This window comes from Drosophila biarmipes, chromosome 2R, assembly GCF_025231255.1.
Source record: "Drosophila biarmipes strain raj3 chromosome 2R, RU_DBia_V1.1, whole genome shotgun sequence".
NCBI lineage: Eukaryota > Metazoa > Arthropoda > Insecta > Diptera > Drosophilidae > Drosophila > Drosophila biarmipes.
The window spans coordinates 20,493,529-20,511,227 of NC_066615.1; the positions used below are offsets into that span (position 1 = coordinate 20,493,529).

General features: G+C 48.7%; 5 protein-coding genes across 5 annotated transcripts; 2 read left to right on the plus strand and 3 right to left on the minus strand.

Annotated features, from left to right (window-relative positions):
* The first annotated feature begins 286 nt into the window (after window positions 1–286).
* Window positions 287–2,730, plus strand: LOC108022812 (dolichyl-diphosphooligosaccharide--protein glycosyltransferase subunit 2). Its single transcript, XM_017091949.2, has 4 exons — window positions 287–417; window positions 605–843; window positions 915–2,196; window positions 2,251–2,730. Exons 1-4 carry the CDS (start codon window positions 405–407, stop codon window positions 2,619–2,621), a joined length of 1,905 nt encoding a protein of 634 aa, XP_016947438.1. The 5' UTR covers window positions 287–404; the 3' UTR covers window positions 2,622–2,730.
* LOC108022811 (probable peroxisomal acyl-coenzyme A oxidase 1) lies at window positions 2,708–6,515 on the minus strand. The gene is made up of 8 exons (XM_017091947.3): window positions 6,014–6,515; window positions 4,975–5,134; window positions 4,618–4,910; window positions 4,267–4,562; window positions 3,595–4,211; window positions 3,427–3,532; window positions 3,211–3,363; window positions 2,708–3,151 (listed from the first exon to the last, which is right to left on the minus strand). Exons 1-8 carry the CDS (start codon window positions 6,135–6,137, stop codon window positions 2,891–2,893), a joined length of 2,010 nt encoding a protein of 669 aa, XP_016947436.1. The 5' UTR covers window positions 6,138–6,515; the 3' UTR covers window positions 2,708–2,890.
* A 390-nt stretch (window positions 6,516–6,905) lies between these two features.
* Window positions 6,906–10,146, minus strand: LOC108022314 (uncharacterized). The gene is made up of 3 exons (XM_017091174.3): window positions 9,940–10,146; window positions 9,113–9,471; window positions 6,906–7,409 (listed from the first exon to the last, which is right to left on the minus strand). Exons 1-3 carry the CDS (start codon window positions 10,013–10,015, stop codon window positions 7,089–7,091), a joined length of 756 nt encoding a protein of 251 aa, XP_016946663.1. The 5' UTR covers window positions 10,016–10,146; the 3' UTR covers window positions 6,906–7,088.
* A 1,050-nt stretch (window positions 10,147–11,196) lies between these two features.
* Window positions 11,197–14,115, plus strand: LOC108022940 (sarcosine dehydrogenase, mitochondrial). Its single transcript, XM_017092153.3, has 3 exons — window positions 11,197–12,777; window positions 12,833–12,975; window positions 13,126–14,115. Exons 1-3 carry the CDS (start codon window positions 11,197–11,199, stop codon window positions 14,096–14,098), a joined length of 2,697 nt encoding a protein of 898 aa, XP_016947642.1. The 3' UTR covers window positions 14,099–14,115.
* A 296-nt stretch (window positions 14,116–14,411) lies between these two features.
* On the minus strand, window positions 14,412–17,691 carry LOC108022941 (sodium-independent sulfate anion transporter). Its single transcript, XM_017092154.3, has 9 exons — window positions 17,524–17,691; window positions 16,870–17,169; window positions 16,589–16,813; window positions 16,409–16,524; window positions 15,574–15,877; window positions 15,216–15,518; window positions 15,008–15,153; window positions 14,777–14,947; window positions 14,412–14,713 (listed from the first exon to the last, which is right to left on the minus strand). Exons 1-9 carry the CDS (start codon window positions 17,537–17,539, stop codon window positions 14,507–14,509), a joined length of 1,788 nt encoding a protein of 595 aa, XP_016947643.1. The 5' UTR covers window positions 17,540–17,691; the 3' UTR covers window positions 14,412–14,506.
* Between the last annotated feature and the right edge of the window lie 8 nt (window positions 17,692–17,699).

Sequence of the window (17,699 nt, forward strand, 5' to 3'; positions counted from 1 at the left end):
TAAGGTTCACTTTAAATCAATCTGTTTCAAAATATAATTTCGCTGGCAATGAGAGTAAATTTAACTACTTTTACTAAAAACAATTTTGAAAACAAGTTAAAATGTCAAAATTGTTTTTGAATTTAAAAAAATTTATAATTTTTTTAACGGTTCTATGAGAGTTGACAAGCGGACACGGTCACTCTGTTCGAAAAATCGATATTTTAAGAGTGACCGTTTGTGTAGTATTTTCAGTATATTTGTATAAACGAAAATGGTATTTTAGGTATATTTTTTATAGCTGTGCGGTATATTTCGCTGACGTGTATAAAATATCGAGGGACAGGCGGTGCTTTTTGGGCGATTTATTTTATTTTCCTATAGAATATAAGCAGCGTGTGAAAGCGCAACCACCGGATAGGAAAATGTTAAAGTTAGGTGCGTACGCTGGCAGCTGTTTGAGGCGAAAACCCTGTGTTTTAAGCCACCTTCAGGGGAAACGCCGGCTGCAAAGTCGCCGCTCTGTCGCTGTCTCTGTCTGATTTTCGTGGTTAGCCGATTGCCGGCGACTCCAAGATCTAAATGGTTCTTAATGGCTTCCCACCTTCCATGTACATCATTCCAGGTCTGATCCTCCTCGGCGTGATGGTCGCCTGCGGGACGACATGGAGCGCCCGCACAGTGGACAGCCACCTGGGCCAAAAAGATCTCAGCCGCCTACAAAAGGTATTCGTGGACGGCTTCGGCTCCAGTGACCTGCAGTCCATCTTCTTCTCCAGCCTCAACATCCAACTGACCGACGCCACCCAGAAGGAGCCGCTGTGCAAGAAGATTGCCACGCTGCATGCGGAATCCAAGCTGAACGTGCGTCTCTTAAAACACACGCCCATTTATCTGTATCCCTACTTACGCTCGTCCTTTTTTACTGATTGTAGAGCTTCGAGAAGGACTACTACTACATTGGTGCTAGCAGGAATTTGGGCTGCTCCGCGAAAATCGATGAGGGTTTGCTCTCCAAGGTGTACGCTTCCCTGAACTCGGAACTGGGCAGCTCTCAGGAGATCTTCTACCGCGTGGTCACCCACAAGGTGCTCGGCGTCGAGATCAATGAAGCCGCTCAAGGAAAGCTGGTGAAGCGCCTGCAGGAACTGCTCAAGAAGGATGACACGCTCAGCGGCCTGGGTTACGCCTTCAACGTGGCTCCTCTTCTGGGTGCCAGTGCCTCATTCATCGCAAATCGTGTAGAGGATGCCATCGTGCAGGCGGACGAGGTGGACGGCAAGCTCCTGCAATTCGAGGGCGGCCTCAGCATTACCTCGCTGATCATCAATGGTGCTTTCGGCGTGAGCAAGACCTTCAACAAGCCCCTGCCCGTTACCGCCGATCAGGCTGTCAAGTTCGCCAACTACTTCCTCAGCCGGCGGTCCGTCCAAACCGCCAAGGGAGCCCATGTGCTGATCGAGGCACTGAAGACCATCAGTGGAGCCGATAAGATTGCTCCCGTTTGCGTGCAGCTCATCGGTAATGGACAGCTGGAAGCCCAGTCGCCCACTTTGAACGTGGCAGTTGTTGATCTTCTCGGCAAGCCTTTGTCGCCCGCCCCCAAGGCCATCAATGCCAAGGTGATCCGCAAGAAGGACAGCTCTGTGCTGGCTGAGAAGATCGCTGTGGCCTCGAAATCCTCCGACAAGACAACCTATGTGGCCGATTTGGCTAGCTTGAAGCCAGCTCGCGGAATCTACCAGGCTGACCTGAATGCCGATGGTGTTTACACCCAGACTGTGCAGTTTAAAATTCTTGGCCGCGTCAAGGTTCAGTCTCTGGAGGTGGGCATTGCTGAATCTGATGCCAGCGCTGCGACCCGCAAGCAGAGTGTGACCTATCCAGGCAAACTGCAGGAGGTTCTCTCGGCGGACAGCACCCAGAAGCTGCTGCTAAAGGCCGTGCTGGTGGAGGAGTCCAACGGAAAGCCTCTGGCTGTCCATCAGGCCTTCGTCCGACTGTATAACAAGAAAACTGACAAGGAGATCATCTTTGTGGCCGAACAGGATAGCAGCAAGGCCTACAAATTCGACATGGATGTGGGCAACAACGGAAAGAACTTTAACTACCAGAGCGGCACGTACAGCATTTACCTCACCGTGGGCGATGCCTCCCTTTCCAACTCTTTCGAGTGGTTGGTGGCTGAAGTCCAACTGAAGTTCAACGAGGACAAAGGTAATATAAGCAGGTTTAAGCTAGGGAATTTACTAAATACAAAAATCCTTGCAGAAGTGAAGCCCAAGACCACTTCTGGTCCCCTGCCAGAGATTGTCCACCAGTTCCGTGTGCCCGACAAGCGCCCGCCTCGCATTGTGTCCGACATCTTCACCGGACTGTGCATCACCCCGCTGGTGCTCCTGTTCGTGTTCTGGGGCAAGCTTGGCATCAATGTGTCCAACCTGACGCTGGCGCCCAGCACGATCGGCTTCCACCTGGGCTTCGGTGGAATCCTGGTGCTGTTCTTCGTCTTTTGGCTGCAACTGAATATGTTCCAGACACTGCGCCTGCTGATACCCATCGCAGTATTCACATTCCTGGCTGGCAACCGATTGCTGAGGCGTCTGTACGCACAACGTAACTCGAAGGCTAGTGCGTCGTAAATCCGTTCATCACCTTACGAAGTCAATAAGTGAGCAACTCTCTATCTTGCAACTCCATCAGAAAACAAAAAACTTTAATAAAGCGATTTAGTTAAGCCCAAAAGCGGTACTTGAATGTTTTATTTGTGTATACTTTTACAGCCATATGCACTATATCTTTCAGATCAATTGCCAAGCAAACTGTTGTGTAATACGAAAACAATACAAACATATAGGTATATTTACAAGAGTAACTATAGCGGGGATCCTCCCGAGTGGTAAGATAGAATCTAGAGGTGAGCCTTCATGAATGGCTTCAAGTACTTGTGGAATGCTTCGTTCACTGGTTCCTTGTTCAGCGGGTTCTTCTTCGTGGACTCGAAGATGTGCTCGTACACATTGCCATCGTAGGCACCCAAGGCGGAGTCCAGCACACGATCGTGCAGATCAAAGCTGTCCACTAGAGTGACGGCGTTCGGACGGAGTCGCTTCAAGCAGGTCTCCAGGCGCACTTCCAGTGAGGTGACGTCTTTATCGGTCAGATCAATAAACTGTTAAGGAGATCATATTTATTATATAGTTCTAGCCCAAAATTATGTCTGAATCCTACCCTTAAAAAGTCGCCAATGCGGTTGAGACAGGCATCCACCAGATAAAGCTCCAGAATCACCTTTAGGACATCAGCCAATGCTGGCGAGACCTCGCGGGATAGGGCAAAGAGTTCCGTATAGGCAGTCTGGGCCAGGAAGGCACGTCCATGAAGCTGAAGGGTTTTAGAAAACATTTAGTGTGATACACAATCTCCCAGTAAAAATTTTAAAATTACATCAGCAGCCGCTGTCAAGAAGGTTCCGCACAGATTAGCAGCCACCTCAGTACCATGTCCCTGCTTGCGACGCAGTTCAATCTGCTCATAGGCAATGCGGGTTTTGCTGAAGTACAAATTAAGTAATTAATACCTCTAAAATACTTAGGTAACCTAAGCTATACTCACTTGGCGGCCACAAACTGGAATGCCTTGACAATGGACTCCAAAGATCCATCAAAGTTCACGAACTTCTTTTGTTTGAGTGCTTCATTTACGTAGGAAACCGTGGGCACCAACTCCTCTCCGTTCAGGGCCTGTCCATAAACCTTCACCAGATAGCGAGCAGTCTGCAGCAGCATCACTGTGTTCTCGCCCTCGTAGGTGCACACAGCCGTGGTCATGCCGTAGATTGTGGGGAAGTTGGAGCAGTCCATGTAACCATGTCCACCACAGGACAGACGGCACGTTTCCACGCCAGCGGCGGCATCAGCACTGCAGATGGCCTTCAGGCAGCAGGACAGAGCGTGCATTTCTGGCAGGCGATCCAGGTTTCCCTGCTCGATTTCGCCGGATATCACATTGTACATATTCCAAATACCATCACCAGTCGTTTTGAACACAATGGCCTTCGCTATCTGCGGGAACACCTTAAGCTGCTGTGTGGTGTGGTCCATGATTTGGGGCTCCGGTTGGTTTGGATCGATGGGGCTCTGTCGACGGACGGCTGAATACCGCGTGGCAATGGTGGATGCCTTGGCCAGACTCTGGGCGGTGTCACGGATCAGAGCACAACGCACAAACATCTGTGAAGGAAAAGCTTGTTAAAACTTAGCTTGGGGGACTATAAGGCTATCTTACCATGGTTCCGTAGGTGAGCACGCTGTTCTTGGGCGCCACGTAGGTGCCATCGGGCAGAACCTGTTGGTTCTTCATCAGCATGTTGTTCAAAGGCACTCGAACGTTTTTCAGGCCCAAATAGCCATTGTTCACGCCCTTCATTCCAAGCTTGGTGCCAATATCTCCGATGTCGATGCCCGGCATGGGTTTGTGCGTGTCGGAATCCCTCAGCTGGACGATGAAAGGAGCCAGGCCACGGAACTCGCCCTTGGTGTAGAGCTGAGCCACCACCACCGCATGGTTGGCAGTGTGTCCCACTAGAATTCAGAGGGTTCAACAATTTCTTATTATTAACAAGAAATGAGCACTTACATCCTCCTGGCCACCATTTGTAGGCACTGAGTGAGGGTGTGTTTATCACAAACTCCTGGGTGCTGGCATCGTAGTCGGCCCGGGTCTCCAGGCCACGCAGGAAGGTTCCGTGTCCCAGCTCTGTCTGGGCGTAGGTGCCAATAATCTCACAGTCCCAGGCCTTGCTCAGCCATTCCACCTGCTGGTCCATGGTTCCCTGGCCCATGATGGTGGGCACAAACATCACGTAGTGAAGGGTCAGGGGATTGCCTTCCTTCAGGATGGCTGCTCCCAAGGATCCACCAAGCAGAGCACTGTAAAAGTATACAGGTTACAATGTGTAATCCTTGATTTAGGCTTGATTTAGGTTTTATTTACTTGTAGGTATCCACTCCATCCTCGCCGTCAGCACGGAGCTTACGGATCTTATCCCCAATGATGCAGGCTTTGCGCAGACTGTATTCATAGAGCTCCTTGTGAGACAAATAGGAGATGGGCAGGTCGTCCTGAAGGGCAGGATCCTCCAAGAACATTTTCTCTGCAGAAAATGCAAAAGAAAGGTATTAGTTAAGGAAGGGATTTAATACAATAGGATGTGCCATAAAGATAACCAATTCCGCTGTGAAATCATGAGTGGTCACTATTCTACCTTAATTCGCGGGTGTTACCGGCCATTGTCCATTTATGATGCCTTGAGCAACCGGGAAATCTGTCAGATAAACCTATCAGCTAAACCCATTTCAAGTGGCTCTGGAAATAGATGGTGTCGGTCTACATAGCAGCAAACATTCAAAGTACACGACCACTCGGATTGATCGAGATTCGTGCGAAGTTCAAAGATTAATAACTCCCGAGGTGGCTAATAGGTGCTGATTAACTTGTGGCGGTTTGTTTATGCGGAATACATAATTAATGAACTCTGAGCTTGGGTGTGCATCAAAACTGATGAATGAATGGACGCAGAAGAAGCGTATCAAAACAAAGGGCTTGATAGAGAATAATATATATGATTTGTAAGCTTAGTTTATATATTTCAAGGGGTATATACGGAAAAGATAATACGTATAAACAAAGCTTGTTTGGAAGAGAGCGATCTAAAAACCGCATCAAAACAAAGGGGTTGATAGATAGTACATATATGATCTTTAACCTCAGTTCTGAATAGTATACTAGCAAGCCTGTTGCTCAAAGAAGATAATACATAGCTAGTTTTAGAACGGGGAGCCTAAACATGACTTTATTTATAAGTCTAAGCCTGGTTTAAGTGCCAAGTCATGCTTCTGGCACAATTTCTTGCATGGTCTGCTGGGAAACGCGATTGCGCCAAGCTCGGTTAAAGCTCTAAGAGACCGGTTAATGTAAGTGATTGTCGGGGTCACCAGAAGAGCTTGCAATGCGGTGTTTTTCCTAAGCTCACCCAGGGCCTTCTTCTCCTTGAAGCGCTCCTCGCCCCCGGCCCACAGAACGGAGAACTCCCGGGGATCAAAGGTGGCCGTCTTGCGCTCCTTCAGCAGGTCGGGATTCACTGGTTTGGCTGGCATTTTTGCAGTGGGAGTAGCAGTGGCCGAACAGCAGTAATCAAGTCACGTAAACAGGTTGTGGATGATGGGCTGAGATTGTAGAGCCACCGCAAGGCGTCCGTCGTCGGTGAGTATCGCGTACTGACTGATTGCTGCGGGCAGGGCGAAATGCGAATTGCGCTCAATGGACGGTCAAGTGCTCCTCCTCCGCTGGCGAACGCAATCCATTCCGGATTATGTGCTGCTGATCTGATCCGCCGAACCAAAATCTTATCGGCGTTGGCCCTCGAGCGAGATGAACTTTAGCCGCGAAAATACATATGTAACAAGTTGGCTTTTGTGTCGAAATAATCTACAGCACAATTATTGTTCTCTGGCGATGTTGTTGGACTACATTCGTGACTAAATACACAAAATAAACACCCTGCAGGGGAAGGGTACTTAGGCACTGGCCATCTGTTTGTACTTTTGTTAAGAAAAGTACCTTTAATTTACTTATATGGCAAGTTAATAACCATACATAACCATTCAGAAGGGGGATTTAAAATACACTTCTAATTAATCCTTATATAATTCATCTAAAACCTTTACTTAAATATTTTTATAACAAGTAGGGTATCAAAGTTTCGCCTTAAAAACCCATTTTCCTTTGTTATTAGCAGCTCTTTGTTTGTATTGCCACGAAATCAGCTGTTTGCCAGGGCTGCAAAATGACCAAGGCTGCAGCACGCGTTAATGCCAGGGCTACACACATCCGCAATATGCCGCCAATTCAAATAAATTTTAAACTTATTTTTATAAAACATTGATATATTTGCTAGTTGAAAGATCATGAGGTAACACCAATCTTTGGATACATGGATAAATTAAATCACGTTTTAATACACTTACTAGGTGGTACATTAATTTACATTTGGTTTGGGTGAGAACAACATTTACGGTAGTAAATCCATTTAAATGCTTTAAATCCCATCAAATACCCTGGGAGTGACTGGTGGCTATGACCAAGCCCCGCTGATGCTGCCCCATTCCCGTCTCGTAGGAACAGCTGGCCGGCGGCTCCATCTGATGCACTTCCGCCGGATACCAGTGATTGTGCAACTGTTCCGGCAACTGATGGTAACTGAGATCCGCCGCTACATGGCTGTCGCCTCTCGTGGCCTTGGGATAGGATTGCTGATGCAGGGCTTGCCAATCCAGGCGAGTGGAGGAGGACGAGCTGGTGGTGGTGACTGAAGGTGACGCGACAAAGGCCAGGCTGCGACTGCTCTGGTGGAACTCGAAGGGCCAGCTCTGCAAGGAAGAACACGGATAATCTGGTTAAAGGAGACATAAATCATAAAAGTTGTGGAAACCACAGCGGCTATATTTGGAACAATATGACGACAAGCCGTCCCAGACAGCGCCATTGTTTGTTTACGCAACTTTGATTGTTTTTAGTGCCCCCCGCCACAGCCATAGATCCACAATAACAGCCTCATTAACGGATCTATAAAAACATAAACAGCCAAACACTTGCGGACAAGAGACACTCATTTGTATGCCCTACACGGAGAAGGGGGATGGGAACCAGGCCCAGGGATGCCGGGGATAGGATAGCGAGCAAATACCGAACCAATGGGTTGTTCCCACCAGATCATCTTGGGCGCGTGCGATGCGAGATGGGGTGGGATGGCATGAGATGGTATAGATTCGGCAAGGGTCGGGAACTCTCCCATCCGATGCGCTGCGATTTGCCGCCATATGGGCACAAGACGGAGCCGTATTTGCTGAATTTTTCACGCATTCGGCGGGTAAACAATTGCTTCTATTTAGATAAGTTGTGCGCCATCGCCATGGATCTTGAGTGATAGATTGTGTAAACTCCGGCGCGGATGAATAAACACGGTTAGACAAATTTTAATTACAATTATCGGAGTGGGAAAACGACTGCGGGCGACACTTCATTCCCTTCCTTGGTTGTCATTCACTTTGTCGCATCAAAGTCGAGCATCTTTAAAAATAAAAGGCCAAGACTAACTAGTGCCCCCCATCCCGATCCGCAGGTCTGCGGCAGCGTCACTATTTCTCCCCCGCCCCACTGGCCTGTCACTCATATTTAATATTTTCGAAATTCACAAAAGTATCGGATTACAGGAAAGAGAGGCAGTCTGAAATCACAAAATGTGATTTGAATGTTCTAGTGGGGGGCCCGGCTGAATGGCCGACTCCGGTCTTGGGAGGGGGACGGGTCCACCGCCACCTAGCAAAGGTGGAAATACTTGTCTTCGTGGCGGAGTGACCAACCAGATGTTGCACCATAAGCACATGCGTTTGGGTTTTTGATGCAAGATTAGGTTAGTTTGCATTATGTTACATGATGTAAATTTAATTAAATAATATAGTCTTACTGTTTAAACTGAATTAGGTGAATAGGTAATAGGTATTCGTAAAATTCGGAACTCTTTGATTTGCTATTCTAGAAAAAGTAAATCCGCTTAAGAATTTTTCTTAATTTTCAACACTATTTATAATACATTTATCTCTTTTTAGTAAGACTATTTATATTTAATGAAATAAATTTAGAGTGGTAAAAAATAATTCTTAAATGAACATTTCTTGGATGGTTATAACAATAGAAATTTTACCCAATGAAAGCCCCCTATCACAAGCAAACATTAGGAACCCCACAAGAGCATTCTTTTGATGATATTACAATACTAATGTTCCCCAAATTCACCCCCAAATACCCTAGTACCCCTCTATAGAAAAACGTTTAAGTAGTATCCCACAAAATGCTGATCATCCCTATTCCATTAGATTACGTTGATCTCGGGCCTATCAGTGTGGATCCCCGACGATACCTGTCATTATCTGACACAAACCACCCTAAATCCACCTTGTCATTAATGCGGTTCCATTTATAAGCCTCGGATGCAGTGCATCGTTAAGTGGTGCCAGTGACATCACTTATTGGCGGACAGGGACAGGGATGCGATCGCACGTATGACACTTACCATGCCGTGTCCGTTGTTGTGGAAGTGGTAATTGCCTCCTCCGGAGGCGTCCGCCATGTGACTCGTGTCCAGGCCGTCGGAACTGGCGGTGCTCGAGTGGCTGTGGTTGAGGTGGTGACTGTGGTTGTGCGGGTGGCTGTGCGGGTGGGTGTGGCTGCCACTGCTGCCCGTCTCGACGGCCGTAATTAGCTGCTTGATGTAGAGCGTGGCCAAACGCAACGTGTCCAACTTGGAGAGCTTCGTGTCCGGCGGAATGTTGGGCAGCTTGGTCTTCAGGCGTCCGTAGGCGCTGGAAAGCACTCGCATGCGCATTCGCTCCCGGGCATTGGCCGCGTTCCGCTGCACCGGCGGCTGGGAACCTACGGATTCGGGAGGGTAAATCTTAGATATGATATGATATGCTTTATAAAAAAAAGAGAGCTATCGAAGTTTACATAAAAATACAATATCTCACACATTCCTTGCTAAGTGAATTCTTTTGTTTTACTTTAGTTTTGAATGGAATCTTTAAAATAAAGAGTTTATGCCAAATTCAAGATCTAAATAGCATTAAATTTCCAAGATTTTTAATAAAATAGAATAAATTTACTAAGAATATTGTTAGGAAAGACGCAAAATATACCTTTTACGTTTAAAAGGCTTGGATATATTTGGACATTTTTGCGAAATTCAAGATACAAAAGTAATTCGTGTCATTAAAAAAATGGTTTTTCAAACAAATTAGAATTAAAGTCCTTTGATTTCTTAGCAAATATCGATTATAGACTGGTTTGAAGGAAATTGAATTCGAATTTATGCAATAAAACTTATTAATGTAAATGCCTTACTGTGAGAGCTGGCGTCCTCGTCGAAGTCGTCGTCAAAAAGATCCATGGGGCTGGAGGAGCGCTTCCTACGTGGCATCACTTAGGCACACTTATTTAGTATCACAAGTATCACTCTTGAAATATTCAAATTGGATATTGGAATCCAATTACTCAGTCCTCTCACTTAAATCGAACGTGACGAACCGAATCTTGTCTATGAGTCAAATACGTCCGTTCTGCGTGGCGCAAAGAGCACTTCTGTCAGGGGTTACGGGGAGAACCTCCTTTTTGAGCACTCCGCACTGCGCCGTTCTCGGTGCTCGGCTCTCCAGAATCCGGCTATTTCTGGCACTTCTGGTGGGCGTGCCTGCTCAGCAAACAGTCCCAATTGGCGGAGGAAGCCCGCCACATGGTGCGATCGGCGGTCTCTTTCTCGGATGTCTAGCTTCTGGCTGCCACCACATTGGCCCAGTGATCTGCATGCAGCGGGAAAATTCAAAATGAATCGCTCTGTTTGTCGGTCTATTTCGGAGCTGGGTCCCAGGATGTGCGACAAGCGAGTGCGAAGCGTGCCAAGCCTCCGGGTCCAGATGGCACCACCTGGTTTCGGTCTCGCGGAGCATTTAGGGATAAGCATTAGCATTAATGGGCGGCCGGAGAGATTATAATCCTGCGGTTCAACTGCGTATCCTGCTTGGGGGTCAGGGTGGAAGTCACTTGAGTACTTGCCCCACATTTTTACGATGTTATGGGGAAGTTCGACTTCTTTAGGATGGAAGACCCCGAAACCCAATCAACTGTAAAATTTAAATATAATACATCAATTTGTTAAAGAAATCAATTTATAATTTAACAGATTAACTATAATATACTGAAGTCTACACTTCTTACATTTATTAAGGACTATTTTCTGTAACTGAGTGTTTAAAAAGATCATTAATTCATCATTATAATTAGCAAATAAATGAGTTGAAAAACATCATATATATTTAAGCTAAAATTAAACAGATTAGATTGTTTTTTTTGACCCAGGGAGCTCCGAACTAATTTTACTACTTGGCACACCTCCAAGCCGAGATAAGAGGCCTCTTTAGAGTCGCAGCCTTGACAAGGGCCTCAGGCCTTGGATGAGACGTCACGGGCAGCAGGTTTATCAGGATGTTGACCCTTGGGTCATCAGATTGGTTCAGCAGACCCATTCAGCGGCGGATTATCACGACTATTAGTCGGCGAATTCAGTTGAGACTCTAAACTCATCAGACGCGGTTAGAATTCGGAATGTGGCGCCATCGCATCCTGCAGCAGACATCCCGCCGGGGGATCAGCAGTCAAGTGAAAGCAGATGGAGGGGCAGCACGTCGGGGGCCCAGTGGATCCCTGCCAGCCTCGGCGGATGTGGTGGTTATTGGCGGTGGCTCGGCGGGCTGTCACACCCTGTATCACCTGGCGCGACGTGATGTCAAAGCCGTGCTCCTGGAACGTGCCCAACTGACGGCCGGGACCACCTGGCACACCGCCGGATTACTGTGGCGCCTGCGTCCCAACGATGTGGATATTCAGCTGCTGGCCAATTCGCGGCGCATGCTCCAGGGATTGGAGGAGGAAACTGGCTTAGATCCGGGTTGGATTCAAAATGGCGGCATATTCATTGCGCACAACGAAACGCGGCTGGATGAGTATCGCAGACTGGCCACCGTGGGTTCGGCTCTGGGCATCGAAAACCAGATCTTGAGCCCAGAGGAGACCCAAAAGTTGTTCCCCCTCCTGGATCCCGCGGCCTTTGTGGGAGCTCTCTACTCTCCTGGTGATGGTGTCATGGATCCAGCAATGCTGTGTGCTGCTCTCAAGAAGGCAGCCACCAATCTTGGAGGGCAGGTGATCGAGAGCTGTGGAGTGGATGACCTGCTGGTGGAGCAGACTGCGAGGGGTAAGAGAGTGGTGGGTGTGGCTACTCCTTTTGGGGACATCAAGGCGGAGAAGGTAGTGAATGCCACCGGGGTGTGGGGTCGTGATCTGGTGGCCAAGCATGGTTCCCATCTGCCCCTGGTGCCCATGAAGCATGCCTATATTGTGTCCGAGTCCATTCCCGGAGTGAGGGGACTGCCCAACATCAGAGACCACGACTACTCCACCTACTTCCGCATACAAGGAGACGCCATCTGCATGGGTGGCTATGAGCCGAATCCCATACTCCTGGAACCCGTGCCCAAGGACTTCCATTTTGGCCTCTACGAACTGGATTGGTCGGTGTTCGAGACTCACATCGAGGGAGCCCAGAAACTGTGTCCCAGCTATGCGAAATATGGAGTGAAGAGCACGGTCTGCGGTCCCGAATCCTTTACACCCGATCACAAACCCCTGATGGGTCCGGATCCGATTCTGGATGGTCTGTACCACAACTGTGGCTTCAATTCGGCGGGCATGATGTTTGGAGGTGGCTGCGGTGAGCAGACGGCTCTGTGGGTCATCCAGGGTCAGCCGGATCTGCCCATGTTCGGCTTCGACCTGCGGAGATTCACCCAGGAGCAGGGCAAAGCCTCCCAGTGGATCAGGGAGAAGTCCCACGAGAGCTACGTGAAGAACTACAGCATGGTCTTTAAGTACGATCAGCCCTTGGCGGGTCGGGATTTCCAAAAGGATCCACTGCACGAGGAGATGACCAAGGCGGGAGCTGTGATGGAGGAGAAGCAGGGTTGGGAGAGGCCTGGATTCTTCCTGCCCTCCGGTTCCAAGAAGGCATTGGCTCAACCGTATGACTGGTACGGAAGCTATGGCCACCAGAGAAACAAGGAGAGTGAATACGAGAAGGTTCTGGAGGGCGATCTTCACTACAGCAGATTCTCGGAGTACCACGATCTGGTGAGTGGTATAATCTTCCTCAACAGCGGGGTCTTTACTAGATTCCATCTTTCAGATTGGTTCAGAGGCATTGGCCTGTCGAAACAACGCCGTGGTGTTCAACATGAGCTACTTCGCCAAGCTCCTGCTCGAGGGTCCCCAGGCTCAGGAGGCCGCCGACTGGCTCTTCTCGGCCAACACCAATCGGGATCCCAGCAAGTGAGTTCTTAAGTGTACTCAAATTAAAAGAAAGCAAGGAGGCACTTCCTCTTGATTTCAAGAAGGTTTCTTCTTGAATTTTCTCTGGTTCTTTTCTGCGTATATCCTTAGCTCCTTACCATTTGATAACCATTTATGCTATCCTCTTAGAACCGTTTACACCTGTGCCCTAAACGATGCTGGCGGTGTGGAGGCTGATGTGACCATTTCCCGCCTAGCGAGTGGTTCCGGTGAGGTCCACGATCCCAAGTTCGATGGCCAGGGCTTCTACATTGTGGCTGGTGGCGCCTCTGCCTTCTACACATACAGCTCTCTGTCGGCGGAGATCCGTAGGAGGGGCTTCAATGCTGGTCTGAAGGACCTGACTGCCGAACTAGGAGTAATTTCCATTCAAGGACCCAACAGCCGGAAGATTCTCCAACCCCTCATCGACTGCGATCTGTCCGATGAGCAGGTGCCTCCGAATAGCACTCGCTTGGCCAAATTCGGAGATGTGGGTCTCCGCCTGCTCCGGGTGAGCTTTGTGGGCGAACTTGGCTACGAGCTGCATGTGCCCAAGCAGGATTGTGTGGCCGTCTATTGGAACCTGATGAAGGCGGGTGCCGGGCAGGATTTGCGCAATGCTGGCTACCGATCACTGTACTCCCTCAGCAGCGAGAAGGGCTACCACTTGTGGAGCTTCGACCTGCGACCGGATGACACTCCCCTGGAAGCCGGCCTGGGGTTCACCTGCCGCAAAACTGGATCCGAATACCGTGGCAAGGCGGCCATCGAAAAGCAGCGAACTGAGGGCCTGAAGAAGCGCCTGGTTTACTTGACGCTCCAGGATCGGGTGCCCATCTGGGGTCTGGAGGGCGTCTACCGGAATGGCGAACCCGTGGGCATCTTGCGACGAGCTGAGTACGCCTATACCCTGGGAAAACCCCTCGGACAGGCGTACATTTCCCGGCCAGATGGGCAGATCATCGATGCGGATTACATAAAGAGTGGGGAGTACGAGGTGGACATCTTGTGCCAGAAACATCGCGCCGACTGCCACTTGCGCAGCCCATTCGATCCCACCGGCCAACGGGTTCTCGGTAACTATGCAACCGAGTCCGAGACCCAACCGAATCGTAAATAAAGCAGAGCCTTTTGAATTCCAAGAACTCGTTTCCTTGCCAGGGGAATTTCTCTCAACCTCTCTCTTTCTGGCTGGGCACGGCATCTGAAGTGGCTGCCTTATATGGAGGGTCATAAATTACTTTCCCCGTGGAGAGAGTGGGTTCGAAGAAAGGTCGCAGACAGGCAGTCTGCGAGTTGGTTGCGGTCAACGGCTCAATTAATTCCACTGTCCAACTATTATGACATCATTCTCGGTTTCTGCGAAGGATGCCCATCTCCAGACGTAATCCTAGAGCACTTGCTGAACCCCAGACAAACTGTCGCCTCTCAAGTGGTTTCGCTTTTCGCTTAAATGCAACTCTATTAGGAAATTGTGATCTTGAGGTAATACTTTCAGCCTAATGTTAGTGAAAATAAACTAGGTTGTCTAGGCCTCGATGGTCACTGTGGAGGCTGTGTGCGAGGGACTGTCGAAGTGGCCAGCCACCACCTCGTCCAGCGTCAAATCGAACTTGAAGATGGGTCGCAGATCGCTGTTCAAACGGCAAACAACTCCGGCGGAGGCGATGTTCCAGTTCCAGCAGATCATGGCGCAGTTGAGGGCCTCCAGATCCCCCTTCATGGAGACAATGTTCTGTGGGGGAAGTAAATATTATTATATGATCGATTAACATTCTTGTTATAGGGGGATATTTACCATGGCCACTGTGTAGTCAATGGAGTTGATCTCCTCGCCCCTGATGACCACCAGCTGCGTCTCCCCATTCTGGTTATTGAGGAACCGCACCACCTTCTCCTTGAGATACTCCGCGGATGCATAGTCCAACTTCTGTTTCACATCCACCACGCTCACTTCGTGACCATTGATCTGGGACACAATGATATATAGTTTGTGTAACTCAAAACCAGATAAGATGCGATAGCTCACCTTCTCCAGTTTGATGTCTACATGGGGGCGGGCACTGCTATAGAGAATATAGACCATATTAGCAGCAATGCCACAGAGTATTCCATACTCCAAACTCCAGAACATGCAGGTGATAACAGTGACCACAAAGGGGAAGAGGTCCTTCTCTGGAAAGGGGAAGCAGAGCGTTATGACCTTAGTATACCAAGCGAGTAGCCTTCCCACTCACTCTTCGACTTCCACATGTCCTTGATCTTGTGCAGCTCCACCAGCGATATCATGGCTGCGATAATAATGGCAGCCAGGGTGCACTTGGGAATGTAGTAGAAGGTTTGGGTGAGGAAAGCCAGTGCCATGAGCACCAGGGCGCCGGTGACTGCTCCTCCCAGAGGCGTTTTCACGCCACTGGCATTGTTCACAGCCGTGCGGGTGAAGGATCCCGTCACGGGCATGGAGAGCACAAAGCTGCCCATGATGTTGCACATTCCCAGGGCCACCATCTCCTGTGAGGCGTCCACAATTTTTCCTTTTGCTGTAAAGAAGACATCCTTTTTGATGGCTGATTAAAGGATTACAAAAATACCTACAGAAGGCCTTGGAAATGGCCACAATCTCCAGGATCGAGATCAGGGGAATGGAGCCCAGCGAAGCACCTACGGTACTGATCATGTCGCCAAAGGAAACGTACTCCCCATTCACAGTGGTGCTGAAGGGGGGCAGGCGGAAGGGCGGCACTCCGGCCGTAATGTTTCCCGTGACCCGGAAGGGCTGGTTGCCATCTCGACTCAGGATGTAGGCCAGGAAGGTGCCGAAGATCACGGCCAGGGCGTTGCGGGAGAGGCCAAGGTACTTCCAGAATATCCGGTTGCCCCATTTGATGTCCTTTACGCGCTGTAGAGAGCGGTTTTCAGAGAAAAAGGAGAAGTTGTTCAATAATATTATAATAAAATATATTAAAACCCTATTTAATAATAAAAAGCTGTTCAAGTATATTTTAATATAACTACAAAGCGTATAACTATTTTCCTTACCCAAATATTCACTATTCCGATAGTAAACTATTCTTAAAAACGGAACAAATATACTTAAAATTTTTCAAAAAAAAATATAATTACAATATTTAATTAAACGCTATTAAACGTACTTTATAATCAAATATTTTAAAATATTTTTCCATTTCTGAAGACATTTAACGCGAATACCATACACTATATGGTAGTGTAAAATCAATATAAACAATGTTAATAATAGAATTATGGAAAAAATTATAATTTTCTTTTGAAATATAAGAAAATGTTACTTTAATGCTGAAGATGTTTAACCTAATAATCTTTCAGTATACATAACAATCAATCGATCGGAAGTAAAAGCGAGAACAGGGCTGATTGGTTTCAATTGGAGGCCACATATTATATATCTTACCGTCATGAGCAGCAGGAAAACGAGGGAAGAGACGCCCAGCAGGGCATCCCACACCCTAATTGACGGCAAGTGGGTGAAGAAGTTCTTCCAGGCGGGCAGCAGGTCGTTCGAACGACCTGTTCAAAAACTATGTTAGATTCGGGAAGAAAAATAATAGTAAAGATATATTTGGAAACTCACTGCTCAGACCCACAATGTTGTTGATCTGGGCACTGCCAATTGTGGTGGCCGCCGCCATGGTGAAGCCCGTGATCACTGGAATCGAGATGAACCTCACCAGGACGCCCATGTTGAGCAGCCCCAGGATGAGCACAATGCAGCCAGCCAGGAAGCACACCAGCACAGCGTAGTCCGGAGAAATGGTGGCGTACTGGTTGACCATTAAGGCCATGATGGCAGTGGTAGCTGGGGGACATAAGGGAATTATAACAGGTGTTCCAAATATATCAGACAGAACTCACCAATTGTGACATCCTTGCAGGAACCGAAAAAGATGTAGGTGAAGCAGCCCATGAAGGCGGAGTACAGGCCATACTGTGGCTCCAAGCCGGCCACCACTCCATAGGCAATCGCCTGCGGAATGGTGGTCAGACCCACCGTGAATCCCGCGATGAAGTCCTGCATGATGTACTCCAGCCGGTAGCGCGGCAGCCACTTCAGGATGGGGAACTTGTTGGTCACGGTCGCCGGACGACACAGCTTGCGGCCTCCGTCCCTGATAAGGGAGCCCAAGTTGGGCAGCTGCTCCCGGTACAGATTATCTGGGGGTGCACCAAAACAAACCTTGGATCAGCAAAAACATAGCGGGCGCAGATAACCCCTCCTCCAGTGGGCTAATCTTCCCTGGCACCAAAGTGAGTGTGTTGGGATCTGTCGATCTGTCGATCGGTTGCCTTTATGGTCATCGAGCTGGTCATCTTATCGGTGGCCGCTGGAGCCGTCGGGAGCACGGACTACCCCACGCAGATAAGACCCACTCAGATACTCTTTTATGAATTGGCACGTATTTTATACGATTACAGCCCACTTTCTCGATGCATGGGAATCGCTAGACATCAATCTACTGACCCTGAATGCGGTTCTGTTTCCGGAAAATCCCCGGGACAGTTACTCACCCTCGTTGCTTCTCATCTCGGCGGATGGCTCTCCAGCTTGGAACTGGATTTCTGGCACTGCGAATCGCTAGTGAGATCGGTAATTGCCAAAGAGAGTATGTATATGGGGGGAAAAAAAAACCGGGGAGCTACGGCGTGCGCTCGGTGTGCCGCTCCAGACGCGACTGCCGCTCCGA

Excerpts from the sequence above, each read along its gene's own strand:
- LOC108022812 (XM_017091949.2), top strand. Across the intron at positions 844-914 it reads ATGCGGAATCCAAGCTGAAC|AGCTTCGAGAAGGACTACTA; the intron begins GTGCGTCTCTTA and ends TACTGATTGTAG. Across the intron at positions 2,197-2,250 it reads GAAGTTCAACGAGGACAAAG|AAGTGAAGCCCAAGACCACT; the intron begins GTAATATAAGCA and ends AAATCCTTGCAG.
- LOC108022811 (XM_017091947.3), bottom strand. The coding sequence starts at position 6,137 with ATGCCAGCCAAACCAGTGAATCCCGACCTGCTGAAGGAGCGCAAGACG. Across the intron at positions 4,212-4,266 it reads TGCTCACCTACGGAACCATG|ATGTTTGTGCGTTGTGCTCT; the intron begins GTAAGATAGCCT and ends TTTCCTTCACAG. Across the intron at positions 3,364-3,426 it reads TCTTGACAGCGGCTGCTGAT|CTTCATGGACGTGCCTTCCT; the intron begins GTAATTTTAAAA and ends AAAACCCTTCAG.
- LOC108022314 (XM_017091174.3), bottom strand. The coding sequence starts at position 10,015 with ATGCCACGTAGGAAGCGCTCCTCCAGCCCCATGGATCTTTTTGACGAC. Across the intron at positions 9,472-9,939 it reads CGAGGACGCCAGCTCTCACA|GTTCCCAGCCGCCGGTGCAG; the intron begins GTAAGGCATTTA and ends CCGAATCCGTAG. Across the intron at positions 7,410-9,112 it reads ACAACAACGGACACGGCATG|AGCTGGCCCTTCGAGTTCCA; the intron begins GTAAGTGTCATA and ends TCTTCCTTGCAG.
- LOC108022940 (XM_017092153.3), top strand. The coding sequence starts at position 11,197 with ATGTGGCGCCATCGCATCCTGCAGCAGACATCCCGCCGGGGGATCAGC. Across the intron at positions 12,778-12,832 it reads TCTCGGAGTACCACGATCTG|ATTGGTTCAGAGGCATTGGC; the intron begins GTGAGTGGTATA and ends TCCATCTTTCAG. Across the intron at positions 12,976-13,125 it reads ACCAATCGGGATCCCAGCAA|AACCGTTTACACCTGTGCCC; the intron begins GTGAGTTCTTAA and ends CTATCCTCTTAG.
- LOC108022941 (XM_017092154.3), bottom strand. Across the intron at positions 14,948-15,007 it reads TAGACATCAAACTGGAGAAG|ATCAATGGTCACGAAGTGAG; the intron begins GTGAGCTATCGC and ends ATTGTGTCCCAG. Across the intron at positions 14,714-14,776 it reads TTGACTACACAGTGGCCATG|AACATTGTCTCCATGAAGGG; the intron begins GTAAATATCCCC and ends CTTCCCCCACAG.